Here is a 20,358-nt window from a genome sequence, read left to right as displayed (position 1 = left end):
CCAGACTATGGATAGGACCAGCACCTAGATTCCTCACTTTAAAAAAAAACAAATCCATTGTTTCCTAATATAGTGCAGATGAGTTCCTGTTGAAATATGTTCACAGGATCATTTCCTGGATGTCCAAGGAGAAGCTGTCAGTTCAGTAGTTGTGAATGGAGGGTGAGTTCTTCATAAACTACTCTCTGCAGTGACACACCTACAACAGGAATGTGGTGAAGGGAAGAACTGAACATATAACTTGCTACAGAATGTTAGGATATATTAGTGCTGCAATGTATAGAGTAGCTAAATTTTAAAAGGAGCTTAAATAAGAACAGAAAATGCCAGAAATACTTAGCAGGTTAAGCAACATCTGTGGAGAGAGAAACGGCGTTAACAGGCTGAATTTTTAATTGGCTGTGGAGGCAGGTAAACAGGGCTGCAATTTCCTGGCACCAGCTGGTATTCTGGTTTGCTGGTATGCCTGCGGCTGGGGGAGTGGCGTGACGGCTGCCTGCCTGCAAGTGACTGGTAAGTCAATCAAGATGCTTAAAAAGCCAGTTAGGCAGTTGTGAGATGGGCCACCCTGTGCAGTGACTTCCCCTCCAAAGTAGCAGTCTGGCAACTGTGACCAGTATAAACATTATCTTTCTTAAAAGCTCTTCAGAAGGCATCTCCATCTTGAGGTGCCCTTTTTCTCTCTTCTATCTACATCAGCAGCTCCCACCTCTGAGGTGGGGCTGTTAATCTGACAGGGCTGGAGGGCCCAATGACCCTCCAGCCTTGACAGCCCTTCTGCTGTCCTTACTTGGATGGCAAGTCATGTTGAGCCTCAGGTGCCAATGTGATGTGAGGTTGGGACCAGAAAATGTGCCTGACGTCAGGGTCCTGACCCCGGAACAAAAACTGAGTTCAATATTTCAGGTCGATGATCTTTTATCAGAACTGGGAAAAGTTAGAAATGTAATAGGTTTGAAGCAAGTGAAAGGGGCAAAGGTGGGCAAAAGAACACAGGGGAAAGCCTGTGAGGGGTTGGAAGACAGTGGACGTCAAATACCAAAAGATTTCATGTTGCAAAGCCAAAGGGAATGGTAATGGGACAGGTAAAGAAACCTAAGCTGTGTTTAGAGGAGGCGTGAATGGCAGAATGATAAGCAGTTTCCATGCAAAAGCAAGAGAGTAATGAGAGTTAAACTGAAACATGGAAAGAAAAGGGAAACACAATAGGGCAAAGAATATGGTCTGAAATTGTTGAACTCTGTGTGGCTTGAATGTAAATTCGAGGAGCAGTGGCTCATCTTTTGATTAGATACTTTACAGCCTTCCAGGCTTAACAATGGAGTTTACTGGTTTTAACACCTTGCCTCTAATCCCAGTTTTACTGCCATTTTTCCTTCTGCTCTATGCTGACTTTCATTATTTGTCTGCCCTTAAGCCTTTGTTCTCTCTCAGGTTACCCCTAGTAGGGCAAATTCAGAGCTCTCCAAATCCATAGACTTGGATTAATTTAGAATCTGCAAAAGAAAGCCTGAAGCAGATACCTGTTTATCAGCAAGTCAGGCAGCATCTGTAGAGAGGGAAACAGAGTTGATGTTTCAGGTCGATGACATTTTGTTAGGTCAGTGGCCTGAGAGATTGGGTGGAATTTAAGCAGCTTAGCCCCTGCCAGGACAGCAGGGTCAAGAATCCGAATGGTGAGGGAGTGGACTTTGCCAGAACCAAGGCATTAGCATCTCACCTGCGGGTTGCCCAACGAATCGGGCAGGGTGGGTGGGAGGGATGATGCATACATTCTGTCAATGAAAGGATTTCTAGTTAAAGGGACAACAGCCTAGTTTATAAGGATTCACCAGCAATTGGATTTTTGAGGCTGCAGCAACCACAGGATTGGAAAGGGGTCTTGGGAAGGCTGCTCTCTGGGTGTCTCACTCTACCTGGAGCTCCTGCTGTGGAATTGAACAGTCTGAAGTGAGGTAATCTTTCCCAAGGATGGGAGGATGAGAACAACCTCACCAACTCTCAAACCAAGCAGGTCTGGAATGAAATGATCGAGCAAATCCAGCAGAAGTGTGGTTCCTCAAACCTGGAGGCAGTGAACCAAGAGGGTCCAGGACCTCAGGAGAGCAGGAAGAGTGAGTGACATAATAGTTTCAGCTGTCAAACCCCACACTTGAATGGGGTTTCCCAGAATGATCCTGTCCAGAGCACTTGTTGGGACAACGCACCTTGCGGCTCCACTTATTCCTCTCTCCAGTTCACCTCTTCACATCTCCATCTGGACAGCCAACATTAACATTCAATCTCACCCTGTTCGCATCTTGCACACATGCCTCACAGTCTGCTCCACAAATGTTGGTCTTTCCCTCCTCTCTGCATAAACCATTTCAAACACTCACATCTCTCTGCTTTCTTTCCTTACAGGAGAAGAGAATGCACGACCTCAGGGAAAGACGGGGGGGTTGGGGTGAGGTAGGTTGGTGATACGGGTTCCACTCCAGTGACCAGCTCCTTGTCGGCCACTGGCAATGTGTGCCCGCCTGTGAAGTAGGTCTTGTTTCAGGAGGCTACAGTTGCCAGCAATGACCTGCCATGAAAGCCTGAGCCTCCTGATGGTACTGGTGCTTATGTATGTCGAGAAAGCTGGCTCTCTGCCTGCTGTAAGCTCTCTGTTGGAGGTATTGCCTCCTTCCAGTTGGATTTCTTGTCCATCTCCTTTGCCCTGTTGAGGGGCATGAGGAGAAGGCAGTTGGAGAAGTTGTTCCTCCTGGTGCTGTTGGCAGTGGTGTAGCTTCTGGTCTTGTTCCTCTTCAGAGGTGCAAGGTAGATCTACATAAAGTGCTGCTGCGCCATGGTGAAGGCTGGTACCAGGGAAGTGCAGCTGAAAGTGAATGAAGGGCTAGGGAGATGAAGTGCCTTCCAACAAGTTGGCAATTGCATGTCAAGCATGAAAGCCCTCTGAGAGAAGGAGTGCTTTGAAATGTGGCCTGTTACCTGGCCCTAACTGATCAAAGCCCTCCCAACCTCTCAGTTTCACTGAAGAATCTCTTTCTGCTGTCTGCTCGCTTCAGTCACTGTGGCAAGCTGCTAACAGTTCAGAAAACATATGCCCTATTAAATTTAGAATTGAGGATTAAAACAGTTCCTAAGTGGTTTTTACCTTAGTTACTTGCTTGCCTTCAGTCCCGCCGAAGTGTAACCTGGATGAGGGCTGGATGATGATGGGATCCTGACTCAATATCAACCCCAGGGGACTTAACTCCCTTCCTGCACCCAAAACATCCTCCCCTTGCCTGTTAAAATTCAACCCATTAACTCTATTTCTCTGTCCACAATGCAAATCAGATACAGTTAGCTGCAAAGCAGTCCTGCAGCTGCTGACCTGAGATACAGTATAACTGCAACTAGTGATCAGAAATGCATAATGTAGTGTAACAGCAGCCAAAATCTGAGATATATAGAATAGTACAATTGCAGAATTGGTTAAATCTTACTAATTACATTCATTAACAGATGGTCATTTAAGGAAGATGAGTTTTTGTACACAGAATAGTTTCTTACTTAGCTCAGGTTTTAAATTAACTTTGCATTTTCATTGTGTTTAACTATTTAATTCTCCAGCCCTTTTTTCATATTTTACTCAGTCATCTCATTTATGTCATGCTCGAGTGTCTTATGAGAATGTAGAGTGGATTAAAATTGTAATGAAAATCGGGCTTTTTATTTTTTCCAGGGACTGACAGACTCACTTGCTTTGCTTGAACATTGTGAATCCTAATACAGAGAGACATGTAAAATGACAGGATCTCCAGAATAGTTAGCTTGTATCCATCCCCATGTCTTAAAATAGTTTGAACCTATGGGCAGAATTTTACAGACCCCTCCAGCGAGGCCCGTAAAATTCCTCAGGTGGCCTTCCTGCTGCCTTCCCGCCCACCCCCTCCCCCAACCCCCGGCCTGTCTTCAGTTTTACAGGGGGTGGGCAAGGCCTAGGATGGCCTGCCTCCCCTCACCCCAATTACGGCCCTTAATTATTGGCCACTTAAGCCCTGCCTCCCACTTGATCACAATTTTTCGACCGACAGGGGGAATTCAGGGAGGGGAAGAGAAGCCGGCAGATCATCTCGCTCAGGCCTAGGGTGGAAATACGGGTGATGGTGGTGGGGGGGGCATGGATTGTCCCCATCACTGGCTCCATTTCCAGATCCGGTGCCACCCCCCACCTCCCACCCCAGGTGGCCCCTTCCCATCAAGACCCCCAACCCCCTTTCCCCACCACACCTGACTCTCCGCTCACATACCCACCTCGGGACCTTGCACCTACTTGTTCTGTGGGCTCTGGCACTTAGACTGGTTGGACAGCTTTTCAATCCTAGCAGTGGCCAGTGCTCCTGGTGGTGCTGTTTTGACTACAGAGTTGTCAGCCAATCAGATTGGCCAGCAGGTCTCTGAGGCGGGATTTTCTCCCAAAAGAGGGGCAGAAATCTCACCTCCAGCCAATTAATATTCCTTGGAGTGCTAAATGACTGCTGGGCAGCCAGCATTTGCAAGGATGCATTCCTTGTTGACTCTTTGGGTGGCGGGCTGGGAAACCACAGTTTAATTTAATGTAGTATCCTAGGTTAATATTTTCCATAATATCATTCTGTAACATAACCTCTAAAGAATCGTCTCTGCAGGCTGATGAGGCCAAATTTCTTCAATCTTTCTCTATGAATTAGACCACTGACACTACCTTGTGGTTCTCCTCTGCACTGCCTCCAGTGTTGAATGTCACATTGCAATGTAAAGATTCCTCCACATACATCTGGCATGATAGATCCTCACCCGCCCCACTATGTGCCCAGAAAAATATATGACATGAAGTAACTAAAACAAGGCAGAAACTTGCAAACAACTTAACTAGTAGAGGATGAGAAATGAGTCAATGGACAGTCACAGAAGAAATATACACCTGCACTTTATCCCCATTAGCAGTGCCATAAGAGACAATTCATTATCTATAAAAATGGATAGACATTTTTGGAATTGGGCATGCATTTCATTTTTTTTTCCCTGTTTGTTGACATTTAGGTTCCAAATGGCAATGCCCCGGAGCTTGTGATTAATCCAGTCACTATAAATGATACTGGGTGGTACATCTGCAGAGTGAACAGTGGCTGCTCTTCTGAATTTAGCCTCTGGGTGCAACTGGAAGTTTATAATTTCAGTGCTAACTACGGTAAGTTGCAACTTGTATTGAAAATATGCTCTGTAACATATTCTGTACCCTATAGTTGAAAAAAAAAATTAGTTCATTCCGAATATGATTTGTGGCGGATATTCTATGCTGTACATTGATAATGGGAACGAGCCAGAGGTTCTTTTGCCGACTTAATTTGTAAGTGTAGTGCCCTGCGTGGAAATAAGACATACTGACCAGGAGAGTCTCAGTTTGTGTGGAGGTAACTAATGTTAGCTAGGGTAGTAGTCCACTGAGGTGAGAAAAATAACTCAGCCAGGATTCAGTGCTACCTAATGTCTTCACTAGAAACTGATGTTCATGAACATTGAGTGAATAAAAGAACAGATTTGGCTGTGCTGCCTAAGAGGGATGAATGTTCACAGTCCCATGTCGACAATGAGGAATGATCACAATGGAGAGGTACCAGCAGGCTGCCAAAACTATACCCCAGCATGAGTCAAAGTGTTGCTATACTATGGGTTTTAAACAACACTCATTACATAATCGAGCAATAATGTGCCCTTATTTCCTTTCCCTGAATCCTGTAAAGCCACTCAGAACAAACTGGATACCTGACCCTGTGTTAAAAAGCTTTATAAGTACTCATTCTAATGGAAATGCAATTCATGGTCTTATAATGGTTCATTTCAAATCATGTAATTCGATTAGGAATCAGTGGCTCGTAACTTTGAAAATAGTTGGCTTAGAAAACGATACACCTGTACTGTCATCAGGACCTCAGTAAAGTTAATATCTGCATGTGCACGTAAACTGTGAAAATTACTGAGCAGTGTAATTATTACTTTTGCACTTCCAAATATGGGTTAAAGAGAACAAGTTGAGCTGTATTTGCCAAGGGCGATGTCCAGCTGATTGAAGGCCTGTTGCTCCTGGTGATGAGAGAAATCTGAGGTGATACACTTGTTGTGCCACTCGTTTAGTTTATTAGAATGGACATCAAAGAGTGCTGGCCTGAGCTCTTATGGTACCAACTGACCGCCAGGACAATGCTCTAAAACTATCTTCTCTCTACCACTATCAGGATCTGCAATTGTATAGATTTGTGTTAGCATTGACTGGATGTGTCTCAGAGGTGTAAAGTAAAGGGGCTCAGTAGAAATTAATAAAACGCCTTCCCTTACTGGTTCTGATGCCATCATAAGCTACCTGAATGTGCAACTGAATTGTAATACATTCCATCCATTGTGTATCCTTGTAGCTGACAAGCAGCACTGGCACATGTAAATGCAGACACCCTCTCATCCACATCACATTAGTATCATTGCAATTCATGGGTCACAAATGAATTAAATTGGATCTGTAAGTAGTTCATTTTATAAGCAAAAGCAAAATACTGCAGATGCTGGAGATGTGAAATAAAGACTGAAAGCACTGGTAAAACTCAGCAGGTCTGGCAGCATATGTGGAGAAAGAAACAGAGATAATGTTTTGAGTCCAATATGTCTCTTCCTTGGGACTCTTTCTGTCAGACCTGCTGAATTTTTCCAGGCATTTATGTTTTTATTTCATTTTTTATAAGAACTGTTTCATTGAATTCAGAAAAGCAAAGGAATTGAGACAGATCTTCATATTTATTGCTTCCACAAATGACTACTGCCATCAGTTCTATATGTTTCCTCAGTTCCTCTGCTTTCTCCTGAAAGCACTGACCTTTGCAAGGATGGGCTCCACGGACATGAACAATCCCTCGTGATTTCGTCTGAATGACATCTTTTTCTTTGTGAGCCTAGACACCAAGGCCTAGAAATTCATCCACACAGCAACCACACTCGGGTGACCAGATTTTCAAAAGTCAAAACTGGGACACATTGAAAAACCTTGGGAAGGCGGGGCTCCATGATGATTGACATGTTGGGCGACTAATGGCAGGAGTTGGGGGTGGGGCAGTTGAAGATAGGAGGCCATGTGATGACAATGGCATAAACGCTAAACAGTCATGTTATCAAGAGTGAAAAGCTTGTGACCAGACTGGCAGAATTGTTTTTGCTTGCATTAGTTTTTATTGATTTTTGATATTATAATTTTAGGGTGCCATTATGTTGTGAGATTGGTGTTAATGTAATTGCATTTAAAGGGAGGGGGGTTTGGGGAGGGTTGCAAAGTGGGTGCAGGGGAATCGATGAAGGGCCCTGCTCAAGCCTTGCCTGCAATCTCTGTGCCCGGAGATAGCTGCCGCTCCCCACTCTGGCTGTCACTCAATCACTGGCTCCTTCTGCTGGCTCCCGCATGCTGCTGGAAGAAACTGAGGATTTCCCCTTCAGTGGTAGCCTCCTGTTCTCTTTCTCTGCCGGCTGGGCCTAGCTCACGGTGCCAGTGTGTGTGTGTGAACCAGTGTCTATTTGTCTGCAGCCAGCAGCAGCTCTGGATCACGAACCGTCTCTCAGGTTTGAAACTGCTGCAGCTTGTGTACCGTGTTTGGGAAAGGTTTTTAAAAGACGTTTAAGCTGCTTGTAATTGAGAAGGTAATGGCATAGTGGTATTGTCACTGGACTGGTAATCCAGAGGCCCAGGGTAATGGTCTGGGGACCGGGGTTTGAAACCCACCACGGTCAATAGTGGAATTTGAATTCAATAAAAATCTGGAATTAAAATTTTAATGGTGACCATGAAATGATTGCCATAAAAACCCATCTGGTTCACTAATGTCCTTCAGGGAAGGAAATCTGCCGTCCTCACCTAGCCTGGCCTACATGTGACTCCAGATCTGCAGTAATGTGGTTGGCTTTTAAATGCCCTCTGAAATGGCCTAGCCACTCAGTTGTATCCAACCGCTAAAAAGTCTACGGCAAACCCACTGTCGACCCTGTAAAGTCCTCCTCTGGGAGCTTGTGCCAAAATTGAGAGAGCTGTCCCACAGACCAATCAAGCAACAGTCTGACATAGTCATACTCACAGAATCATACCTTACAGATAATGTCCCAGACACCACATCCTGTATGTCCTGACCCATTGGCAGGACACACCCAGCAGAGGTGGTGGCACAATGGTAGAGAGTCAAGAGGGTGTTACCCTGGAGTCCTCAGCATCGACTCCAGGCCTCCATGAAGTCTCATAGCATCAGGCCAAACATAGGCAAAGTAACCTCCTGCTGATTACCACCTACTGCCCTCACGCCACTCCACCCGTATAGCCAATGAACCAATAGTCCTCCATGTTGAATAGCACTTGGAGGAAGCACTGAGGGTGGAAAGGGCGCAGAATGTACTCTGGATGGGGAACTTCAATGTCCATCACCAGGAGTGGCTCTGTAGACCACTACTGACCAAGCTGGCCGAGTCCTAAAGGGCATAGCTACTAGACTGGCTCTACGACAGGTGGTGAGGGAGTCAACAAGAGGGAAAAATATACTTGACTTCATCCTCACCAACCTGCCCGCCGCAGATGCATCTGTCCATGACAGTATTGGTAGGAGTGACCACCATGCAGTCCTTGTGGAGACAAAGTCCCATTTTCACATTTAATGGGGAGGCTATGGCGAAATGGTATTGTCACTGGACTAGTAACCCAGAGACCCAGGGTAATGCTCTGGGGACACGGGTTTAAATCCCATCATGGCAGATGGTGGAATTTGAACTCAATAAAAATTTGGCATTAAAAGTCTAATGATGACCATGAAACCATTGTCGATTGCTTAGCCATCTGGCCATCACTAATGTCCTTTGCTAATCTGCCGTCCTTACCTGGTCTGGTCTGGCCTACATGTGACTCTGAAATGGCCTAACAAGCCATTCAGTTGTACCAAACTACTACAAAATCTCAAAAAAGTAATGAAACTGGTTGGACCAACCAGCATCAGCCTAAGAACCGGAAATGACAACAGCAAACTCAGCCCTATGGGCCCTGCAAAGTCCTCCTTACTAACATCTGGAGGCTAGTGCCAAAGTTGGGAGAGCTGTCTCACAGACTAGTCAATCCCCTCAGAATCATATCTTACAGATAATGTCCCAGACACTACCATCACTAGCCCTGGGCGTGTCCTGTCCTGTCCCACCTGCAGGACAGACCCAGCAGAGGTGCGTCTGCACAGACCCGCACAGTTGTTGTGGAGACTAAGTTCCCCCTTCACATGTGAGGATACCCTCCATTGTGTTGTGTGGCACTACCACAGTGCTAAACGGGATAGCTTTCGAACAGATGTAGCAACTCAAGACTGGACATCCATTGCAGGCAATGAAGAGTGCAGGAGGGCATGCCAGGAGCAACACCAGCAATACCTAAAAATGAGGTGTCAACCTGGTGATGCTATAACAGAGGACTACTTGTGTGCCAAACAGCATAAGCAGCAAGTGATAGACAGGGCTAGCGATCCCACAACCAATGAATCAGATCTAAGCTCTGCAGTCCAACCACATCTCGTCGTGAATGGTGATGGACAATTAAACAACTCACTGGAGGAGGAAGCTCCACATATATCCCCATCCTCAATGATGGGGGAACCCAGCATATCAGTGCAAAAGATGAGGCTGAAGCATTTACTACAATCTTCAGCCAGAAGTGCCGAGTGGATGATCCATCTCGGCCTCTTTCAGAGGACCCCAGCATCACAGTTGCCAGTCTTCAACCAATTTGATTCACTCCACATGATGTCAAGAAATGGCTGAAGGCACTGAATAGTGCAATAGTGCCTTACTGCCAAATCAGTCTACTCTCGATCATCAGTGAAGTAATGGAAGGGGTCATCAACAGTGCTATCAAGTGGCACTTGCTTATCAATAACCTGCTCGCTGATGCCCAGTTTGGGTTCCGCCAGGGCCACTTGGCTCCTGACCTCATCACAGCCTTGGTTTAAACATGGACAAAAGAGCTGAACTCCCGAGGTGAAGGGAGAGTGACTGCCCTTGACATCAAGGCAGCATTTGAGCAAATATGGCATCAAAGAGCCCTGGCGTAACTGGATTCAGTGGGAATCAGGGGGAAAACTCTCTGCTGGTTGCAGTCATACCTAGCACAAAGAAAGATGGTTGTAGTTGTTGGAGGTCAGTCGTCTCAGTTGCAGGACATAATCTAGGAGTTCCTCAGGGTAGTGTCCCAGGCCCAACCATCTTCAGCTGCTTCATCAATGACCTTCCTTCCATCATAATGTCAGAAGTGGGGATGTTTGCTGATGATTGCACAATGTTCAGCACCATTCACAACTCCTCAGATACTGAAGCAGTCCATGTCCAAATGCAGCAACACATGGACAATATCCAGGCTTGGGCTGACAAGTGGCAAGTAACATTTGTACCACACAAGTGCCAGGCAACGACCATCTCCAACAAGAGAGAATCTAACCATCACCCCTCGACATTCAATGGCATTACCATTGCTGAATCCCCCACTATCAACATCCTGGGGGTTACCATTGACCAGAAACTGAACTGGACTAGCCATATAAATACTGTGGCTACAAGAGCAGGTCAGGGGCTGGGAACCCTGTGGCATGTTACTCACCTCCTGACTCCCCAAAGCCTGTCCTCCATTTACAAGGCACAAGTCAGGAGTGTGATGAAATACTTCCCACCTCCATGGATAAGTGCAGCTCCAGCAACACTCAAGAAGCTCGACACCATCCAGGACAAAGCAACTAGCTGAATTGGCATCCCATCCACAAACATTCACCCCCTCTGCCACTGACGAATAGTGGCAGCAATGTGTACCATCTACAAGATGCCTCCTTAGGCAGCATGTTTCAATCACAGGATGGCTACCATCTGGAAGGACAAGGGCAGCATAGGCGGGAACCCCATCACCTGGAAGTTGTCCTCCAAGTCACTCACCATCCTGACTTGGAAATATATCACAATTCCTTCACTGTCACTGGGTCAAAATCCTGGAACTTCCTCCCTAACAGCACTGTGGGTGTACCTACACCACATGGACTGCAGCAGTTCAAGAAGGCAGCTCACCACCACCTTCTCAAGGACAATTAGGGTTGTCAGTAAATGCTGGCCTAGCCAGTGACATCCTGTAAATGAGAAAAATAAATCTCCAGTACATGTTGAAATTAATTTTGTTGTTGGTATTTTGAGGTGAATATGCAAAGTAGCTCGCAGTAATGCAATAACCCAGGTGTTAAAATCAAAAACTGCTTTTATGTTGTGCCTACCTGGCTCAATTTCTGCACTAGCTGATGATCCAGAACATTAGGCCCAGGACCAGGGTCTGCACAGGCATTTCAGGCTGACCCTCCAGTACTGTACTGAGAGAGACGCTCTGTTTTCCAAATGACAGATTAAATCTGCTTGTTCAGCTGTACAAAGTGTCCCTGATATTTGAAGAGAGTTGGGGAGAGTGCAGGGACACACGTTTGCAGAGGGGAACCTCAGAAATGCCTGGAACGCAGCTGTTCTGGTGAATTTAATGCCAGGAGGATCTCATCTTTTCCTTTTCGAAACAAGCCTCACTTTTCCTCCCTGAGCGGCTGGCCAGATTGAAAGGCTGGCCAGCTTCCGGGAGGGAAATCCAGAAGTGGAAAGCCTTAGCTGTGATACTAATAGGGAGGGAAAGGTCTGGGGGAGATCAGATTAGGGCAGAAGGTTTCCTTGAGAGGGCAGGCGAAGAAATGATGGTCCTCTTGGCCCACAAGCACTTACCTTCTGGAGCTGGCAGTCTCCACCTCTCTTTAGCTGCCACGTTGGCTGGGTTAAATTTAAATGGCTGCCAAAATTGGGGGAACAGTCTCATTTAAATATTATAATGCAGACTTGCCTCTCCAGAGCAGCTTATTTGGATGTCCAATACCCCTCGCAGTTACAGAAAACAGGCGCTTTCACTTCAGATTGAGGTCTGATTCCCAGGGTGCAGCTTGAGAAGGGCTTTTTTTGGGGAGGTTTGCCCACAATAAATGGAATACAAGGGGTGGGTCAAAAGGGAGGGACCTTAAGAGCTGAAAACCAAGACTTTTCTGTAATTTGGAGAAAACTGTCGGAGTTTACTGAAAAGCCCAGACTGTCCTGGCCAAACCAGGACGTCTGGTCACCTTAATTTTCCAGGTACTAAACAAGATCCTAGTCCACCAATATGGCGGGCAGGAAGTGAACATTCAGGAAGGGCCAGAAGTGCGGCACCCGCCATATTGTTAAAGGTCAAAAAAATCTGGCATGAAGGCTTAGGCCCTTGGCATTTGCAATTAAGTGGCTAATGCCTGTCTGTGCCAGCCGTCCCCGCAGGACTGACTCCCTCATAGGCAGTTGGTGCTGACGTTGCTGCATTCAGGATAAAGACGCCTATTTGCGGCCTAACCGCAGTTATTAAAAGTGCCACCTGTTAATTTGAAACCAACAAGGTGAAGTTTTTTTTAAATGCACTTACCTGAATGTGAAGCTGAGAGGGGTAGGAGCAGGAGTGCATGCCACCACCTCCCACCTCCACACCACCCCCCACCCCCCCCAAAAAAAGATAGATGGGCATGCTCAACTTCCTAAGCAGAGTATCAGTAGGCTGTTCATTTATGAATGGCATGACAGTTTATCCTGTCCTTATCCGGTTGGCGTGTGAATAATATACACAGGAACACCGGCTCTCCCCACTTTCCCTAGTCTAGGATTGGAGAGACCAACTGTTGCCAACTGTAATTACTACTCCAGTTCTTCAGTGGCTCATCCATTCCGATTTGAAACCTTCTTGTGAGAAAATTGTCATTGAATGGATAGCTGTTACATTTTTTTACATCAACCATTCACTCCCTCCACCACCGGCACACAGTGGCAGCAGTGTATACCGTCTACAAGATGCACTGCAGGAACTCACTAAGGAGGAACTTACTAAGGCTCCTTAGACAACACCTTACAAACTCAGGACAGCTACCATCTAGAAGGACAAGGGCAACAGTCACATGGGAACACCGCCACCTGGAAGTTCCCCTCCAAGTCACTCACCATCCTGACTTGGAAATATATCGCCGTTCCTTCACTGTTGCTGGGTCAAAATCCCTAACAGCACTGTGGGTGTGCCTACACCACATGGAATGCAGCGGTTCAAGAAGGCAGCTCACTACCACCTGCTCAAGGGCAATTAGGGATTGACAATAAATGCTGGCCTAGCCAGCGATGCCCACATCCCGTGAATGAATATAAAAAAAATACACATATTGCAAACATAGCACGTTCCTCCTGCCCAAGGTAATGCCGACATTTCAGTTCCTAAAAAATATTTTGCTATCTGATTTAATGGGATACTTTGTCAAAGCTTTATTTTTGAAATTAGATTGGACTATAGCATGTATTTCACCTTAATAGGAACAGACATAATTAGTTGGACCAGGAAGTCCTAAGACAGATGACTATCAAGAGGCAAAACTTCCAAGAAAATAATGACCTGTGGGAACTTCATGATTTTCTTAGATAAATCTCCACTCAAGTAAATGTATTATTGGGACATGTATCACTCCAGCTTGGTGGGTTGTATGTAAACATGATTTTCCCATGACCCTAACAACACAGGGCCTATTGTCTTTCATAAACTTGTACCTATATTCTTCAAATCAATTTGAAAGCAGATTTTACTACATTTTCTACACCTAGCAAATTTCCCCTTGCTGACCACCCCCCCCAATCCCCCCCCCACCACCTCCTCCACCACCACCACCACCACCACCCCCCCGACCCCACCCACCTCCAGGATACAGAATTATCGGTGGCAATGGCTAATTGTTACCTTGCTCAACTGTCTGTTCCATCCTCCATCCCCCACCAGGATGGTCTGAGGGCCCTTAGCTTCTTCCTTGAGCAGAGGCCCGAACAATCCCCATCCACCACTACTCTCCTCCGTCTGGCTGAACTTGTTCTCACACTGAACAATTTCTCCTTTAACTCCTCTCACTTCCTCCGAATAAAAGGTGTGGCTATGGGTACCCACATGATGGGCCCCAGCTATGCCTGTCTCTTTATGGGGTGTGTGGAACATTCCTTGTTCCAGTCCTACTCCGGCCCTCTCCCACAACTCTTTCTCCGGTACATCGATGATTACTTCGGTGCTGCTTCTTGCTCTCGTCGGGACCTGGAAAAATTTATTAATTTTGCTTCCAATCTCCACCCCTCCATCATTTTCACATGGTCCATCTCTGACACTTCTCTTCCCTTCCTTCACCTCTCTGTCTCAATTTCTGGTGATAGACTGTCCACCAATATCCATTACAAGCCTACCGACTCCCACAGCTACCTCGACTACAGCTCCTCACACCCCGCTTCCTGTAAGGACTCCATCCCATTCTCTCAGTTCCTTCGCCTCCGTCGCATCTGTTCTGATGATGCTACCTTCAAAAACAGTTCCTCTGACATGTCCTCCTTCTTCCTTAACCGAGGTTTTCCACCCACGGTGGTTGACAGGGCCCTCAACCGTGTCCGGCCCATCTCCCGCGCATCTGCCCTCACGCCGTCTCCTCCCACCCAGAAACATGATAGGGTCCCCCTTGTCCTCACTTATCACCCCACCAGCCTCCGCATTCAAAGGATCATCCTCCGCCATTTCCGCCAACTCCAGCATGATGCCACCACCAAACACATCTTCCCTTTACCCCCCCTGGCGGCATTCCGTAGGGATCGTTCCCTCCGTGACACCCTGGTCCACTCCTCCATTACCCCCTACTCCTCAACCCCCACCTATGGCACCTCCCCATGCCCACGCAGAAGATGCAACACCTGCCCCTTCACTTCCTCTCTCCTCACCGTCCAAGGGCCCAAACACTCCTTTCAAGTGAAGCAGCATTTCACTTGCATTTCCCCTAACTTAGTCTACTGCATTCGTTGCTCCCAATGCGGTCTCCTCTACATTGGAGAGACCAAACGTAAACTGGGCGACTGCTTTGCAGAACACCTGCAGTCTGTCCGCAAGAAAGACCCAAACCTCCCTGTCGCTTGCCATTTTAACACTCCACCCTGCTCTCTCCCACATGTCTGTCCTTGGCTTGCTGCATTGTTCCAGTGAAGCCCAACGCAAACTGGAGGAACAGCACCTCATCTTCCGACTAGGCACTTTACAGCCTTCCGGACTGAATATTGAATTCAACAACTTTAGATCTTGAACTCCCTCCTCCATCCCCAACCCCTTTCCGTTTCTTGCCCCTCCCTTTTGTTTTTCCAATAATTTATATAGATTTTTCTTTTCCCACCTATTTCCATTATTTTAAAATCTACACCTTTAATGCCCTGTCAGTCTTTCCACCCCACCCCCACTAGAGCTGTACCTTGCGTGTCCTGCCATCCATTCTTAATTAGCACATTCTCTTAGATAATATCACCACCTTCAACACCTCTTTGTTCCTTTATCTGTGACATCTTTTGATTATCTGCTCCTATCATTGCTTGCTTGACCCTACAACCACCACCCCCCTCTCCCCCCCACCACCAACTTCTCACCCCTCACCCCCCCTACCTTAAACCAGCTTACATTTCACCCCTCCCCTAATATTACTCAGTTCTGTTGAAGGGTCATGAGGACTCGAAATGTCAACTCTTCTCTTCTCCGCCGATGCTGCCAGACCTGCTGAGTTTTTCCAGGTAATTCTGTTTTTGTCTGTTCTTACATTTTGGTAGACCATTTGGTCATGGTGTATCATCACAGCTGAACCCAATCCTGTTCATCCCTGACATAGACAAGTCTGCGATTCCAGCCAGGGTTGTTTCTTGACTAACCTTGACCCTTTTCCCTCTAATTGCTGAGGCTTTAAGGCCAATTGCCATGCTTCGCTGCTGTCGAGCTGCAGTTAATTAACCTAGCGTAGACCAGGGATTGAAATTTCAGCTTTTCTGATCTATATGGTCCAATACTACTCCTTGCGGTACATTCACCCACTGAGTCTTCCAGATCTAGTATTTTAGTGACTTAATCAGCATGGTGTTGCCTACTTTTGTTAGAACTAACTTTACATCTGAAACTGCATTAAAAAAGTCTTCCGCTCTCTATGCATCTTAAGGCTGGTTAATTTTCTACTTATCTTCTAGTTTTACAATCATAACTGAAGTTAAATAGCTTGCTTTAATCAGTATTATCTATGGGTATTAGTAACTTAAAGCATTTGAATATTTTCCCTCAATATTGTCTTCTTTTAGAAAATACGTTCTGTGTCCCAGAATTATCTGTCTCCTTCCCCAATGCCCCACCCCAACACAACAATCCCTTTTGAAGATACAATGTCCAAAACAGTGTGTTGTTCTCAATATGTCTTCAGCCATGAGTTACATAGGATTAAAAGGACCTGCTTTAATTTGTAATTAAACACTCATAATATCTCTTTCAGCATTCTGTTAGGCAGCTTGAGAGGTGGAAGAATTTAGCAAGGGAACTCCGTAAAGCGGTACCTATCCAGCTGAATGCACAGCCACCAATTGTGGGGTGCACAAGAGGCCAAAGTCAGAGGAGCAAAGAGAGTGGGTTGAAGGATGCAAACTTCCAGGGATAGGAAAGGAAGTGCCACAGATGGATTTAAATATGAGGATGACCACTTTAAATTTGAGGTGTTGGGGATCAACAGCCAATGTAGGTCACTGAGAGCTGGATTGGCAGGTAAATGGGATTTGGTGCAGGATAGAATATGGGCAGCAAATCTTTGAATGAGCTGAAGTTTACAGAGGGTGGAGGATGTGAGGCTTGCAGGAGAGCATTGGAAGTGAAAAAGGTATGGATAAGGATTTCAGTGACCAATGGACTGAGAGGGGGGCCGAGTTGGCCAGTGTTATGAACATGGCTTTCTGGTGGCGAGAATAAGTCTGAAGCTATCTTGAGGTCAAACAGAATGCCAAAATTGCATATCACGTGGTTCAGACCACGATGCTGGCCAGTGAGGGCATTAGAGACTGTGACTTTGGGTGTGGACTTTATGCTGGGGTTTGAAAATGATGGTTTTGCTTACTAATCACCATTTTATTCTATTCTAAACACCATTCACTTGCACACAAATGCATTCCCAAACCTGGAACACACACACGTACATGCAAATACACAAAAATCAATCCTAATTGTTCACATTCCCAACCCTGTGTTTTCATAGGTGCACACATTGCTAACCTTATATTTATATGCATGTGTAACATTTTCCCCTCGCCCCAATTTCTCTTGTAGAATCATGCAACAGTATAGCTCAGAAGGAGACCATTCAGGCCATCAAGTCTGTGCTGGCTCTTTTGAATAGCAATCTAGTTAATCCCATTGAACTGCTCTTTCTCCATCATCCTGCAATCATTTTCCTCTTCAAGTATTTATCCAATTTCTTTTGAAGGCTCCTACTGAATCTGTATCATTCACCCTATCAGGCAATCCATTTCAAATCCTAACCATGTGTTCCATTTAAAAAAAAAAGTTTTGCCTTATGTTGCCTTGCTTTTTCTTCAGCATTTCCTTTGCCAATCATGTTAAATCTGTGCCCTCTGGTTAACAACCCTTCAGCCATTAGTAGCAGTTTCTCGATAGTTACTCTATCTAAACCCATCATGATTTTAAACACCTCGATCTTAGCCTTGTCTGTTCTAAGGAGAACAACCTCAGCTTCTCCAGCTTGTCTACATAACTCATCCCTGGAACCATCCCAGTGAATTTCCTCTGTGTCCACTCCACAGTCTTCATGTCCTTTCTAAAATGTGGTGCCCAGAATTGGACACAAGGGGAGGAATCTTAGTTTTTGCACGAATGGGAGGGTAATTTTTAGGTCAGGAACCCAGACACACAAGTTGAGGGTCTTCCGCGTGAAGGTATCCAATTAGAAACTTGCCTCCAGGATTGCTGTTCAATTAGGAACGTTGGGCAGGTTGACGAGTCGTGATCATGACTGAGCGCCAAGGATTTAAAGGGCCACTGGCAGCCTTCATTCTGGCTGCATTGAGATCTATCTGTGGTGACATGGAGGAGCTACTCCTGAAGAAAATGAAATTGAGTTGTGAGAAGTCTCCTGCAGGAAGTACCAGTAATTTCCTTATCAAGGATCCTATCATTAATATCAGCCTCAATGACCTGCTGTTGTCATTGCAAGCCCTGACCTCAGGCTTGCCATTTTCCCCCAGTTGCAGGCCTCAATGACTTCTGCTCTACACTTGCCTCTTCGAAGCTGCCTTGTTCCAGAAACCCGTCTGCTGTTGCCAAACAGCAGTTGCAGGTGCAAAGTTTTTCTCAAATTCCGCCTTAAATACTTAGCCTTCCCACTATTGCCTCGCAGTTTGCTGTAGGAAAGATAGAAGGAAGCGGGCAGATGTTGGGATATACTTTTCATGATTCCAGGTACCCACCTCCCCAACATCCAAACCTGCCTCCAACTGCCTGGGCAAGTTCCTCCCAATTTTCTGGCTGGGGCCAAAATAGTGATTTTATTGTGAGTTAGGATAACTTATGGCTTTTGTTCTCAATGCTTCAATTTATAAAGCCTAGGATCCCATATGCTTTACTAATTGCTTTGCTAACCTGTCTTGTCATCTTCAAAGATTTGGGCACAAACACTCCAGGCCTCTCTCTTTTTGTACCCCCTTTAAAATTGTACCATTCGCATTTCTTGTCTCTCTTCATTCTTTCTATCACACCGTAGCACCTCTCAGTTTTCTGTCTTAAGTTTCATCTGCTGTGTGTACCCCTATTCCATCCACTTGCTTATGTCCTCTTGAAGTGAATTATTATCTTCCTCACTGTTTACTGCACATATAAATTTCATTTCATCTGCAAATTTTGAAATTGTGCTCTTTACTCCTAGGTCCCATTATGTTTGTACGCATTGACAAGCATGCGCATGCCCACACACACCCACACTGCTAGCCCTCTGATCTTACGGCTGTGCACACTTGTGTTAACTGTGCTTTCACACTTACAGATAAATTTTGGAAAACACGGGGATTTTCCTTGTTATCAGTAAATTTTGAGCAATGGTCTGCAAAGGAAATCATAAATAGAAGCGTAAATTTTTCTCAAACTATTCATTGCAGGCTATTTTGTGATACTTTATTAATATACATATATTAGTTACACAGATTGACGTCAGGGTGGATTTTGTGATGGTGCCACTTTCCATCAGAAAGATAAGGGTATTTTATCTTAGCATATGGTGCAAAGCTACAAAGTAGACACAGAAGAAATTCAAATTATAATTCCCCATTTTTTCCATTAAATACAGGAAATGATATGTGAACATGACTAATATAGTTATGCAAAGGATAAATCTCTGTCTGACCATCTCTGTTTGAATGTCAGCTGCTTGAGTAATGGTGACAGAAAATGAGATAAGGATCAGGAATTTTTGTGGAGGAGAACAGTGAGGGCTGCAAATACTTCCCTGTAAAACACATTCTGAACAATAAACTTCTTCATTGAGATGATGCATAAAACAGATCAATTCTCTAAATTTCTACCATTGAATTAGAAGTCAGTAATCCAATAAACCTTTAACAATAACTAGAGACGATCACAGATACAACTTGTTTATTATGGTGAAGAGTTCAAATATTGAGGGGTTGCCAAGTTAAAGATTAGTAAATTAGAAGGAGCAGGCTTGAGGGGCCATATGGTATACTTCTTCTCTTTTTTCATGTTCTTAAGGGAAGCCAAGAAAAACATTTATACACAAAGGGTAATTAAAAATATATATATATTTCATGGGATCTGGGTGTCATTGGCAAGGCCAGCATTTGTTGCCCATCCCTAATTGTTGCCCTTGAACTGAGTGACTGGCTAGGCCATTTCAGAAGGTTGTTAAGAGTCAACCAGACTGAGAACCAAAGGAGGAGTAGAAGCAGTGAGGTTAGAAAAATAACTGGAAATGATGGTGGGGAAGAGAGGAGCAAATCAACAGGGAGGCCTATGAGAGAGAGGGAGTTAAAAAAAACAGAAAATGCTGTAAATACTCAGGGCAAGGCAGCATCTGTGGAGAGAGAAACATGCTTGCATTTCAGGTTAATGGCATTTCGCCAGAACTGGGAAAAGTTAGAAATGGAGTTAATGAGTTGAAAGGCCTGTTAACTGTTAATCAAAAGGTGATAGGTGATATAAGTGATTGTCAGTGAGGTGATGGACAGACATAAAAAGAACCAAAAAAAGCAAATATTTAAGAGGGTGAAAAAATATAGGAGAGATCCACACAAAAAGGGGGAAATTGCAAAACAAAACAAAAAGATCTCTGATCTTTTGGTCACAGATTAAAATTGAAAACATTTTTTTATTATTTATTTGTGGGATGTGGGCTG

At 45.2% G+C, this 20,358-nt stretch overlaps 1 protein-coding gene across 1 annotated transcript in view; it reads left to right on the top strand.

Moving 5' to 3' along the window:
• The window catches only part of malt1 (MALT paracaspase 1), a 129,436-nt gene that overhangs the window by 29,459 nt on the left and 79,619 nt on the right, over window positions 1-20,358 (top strand). The window contains exon 5 of the mRNA XM_078551889.1: window positions 5,053-5,200. Within this exon, the coding sequence (XP_078408015.1) occupies window positions 5,053-5,200 (148 nt within the window). The remainder of the gene's footprint in view (window positions 1-5,052; window positions 5,201-20,358) is intronic.

Source organism: Cetorhinus maximus, chromosome 1 (assembly GCF_964194155.1).
Source record: "Cetorhinus maximus chromosome 1, sCetMax3.hap1.1, whole genome shotgun sequence".
NCBI lineage: Eukaryota > Metazoa > Chordata > Chondrichthyes > Lamniformes > Cetorhinidae > Cetorhinus > Cetorhinus maximus.
Note: the sequence above shows the minus strand (reverse complement) of the source record. Positions and strands in the feature narration are given on the sequence as shown.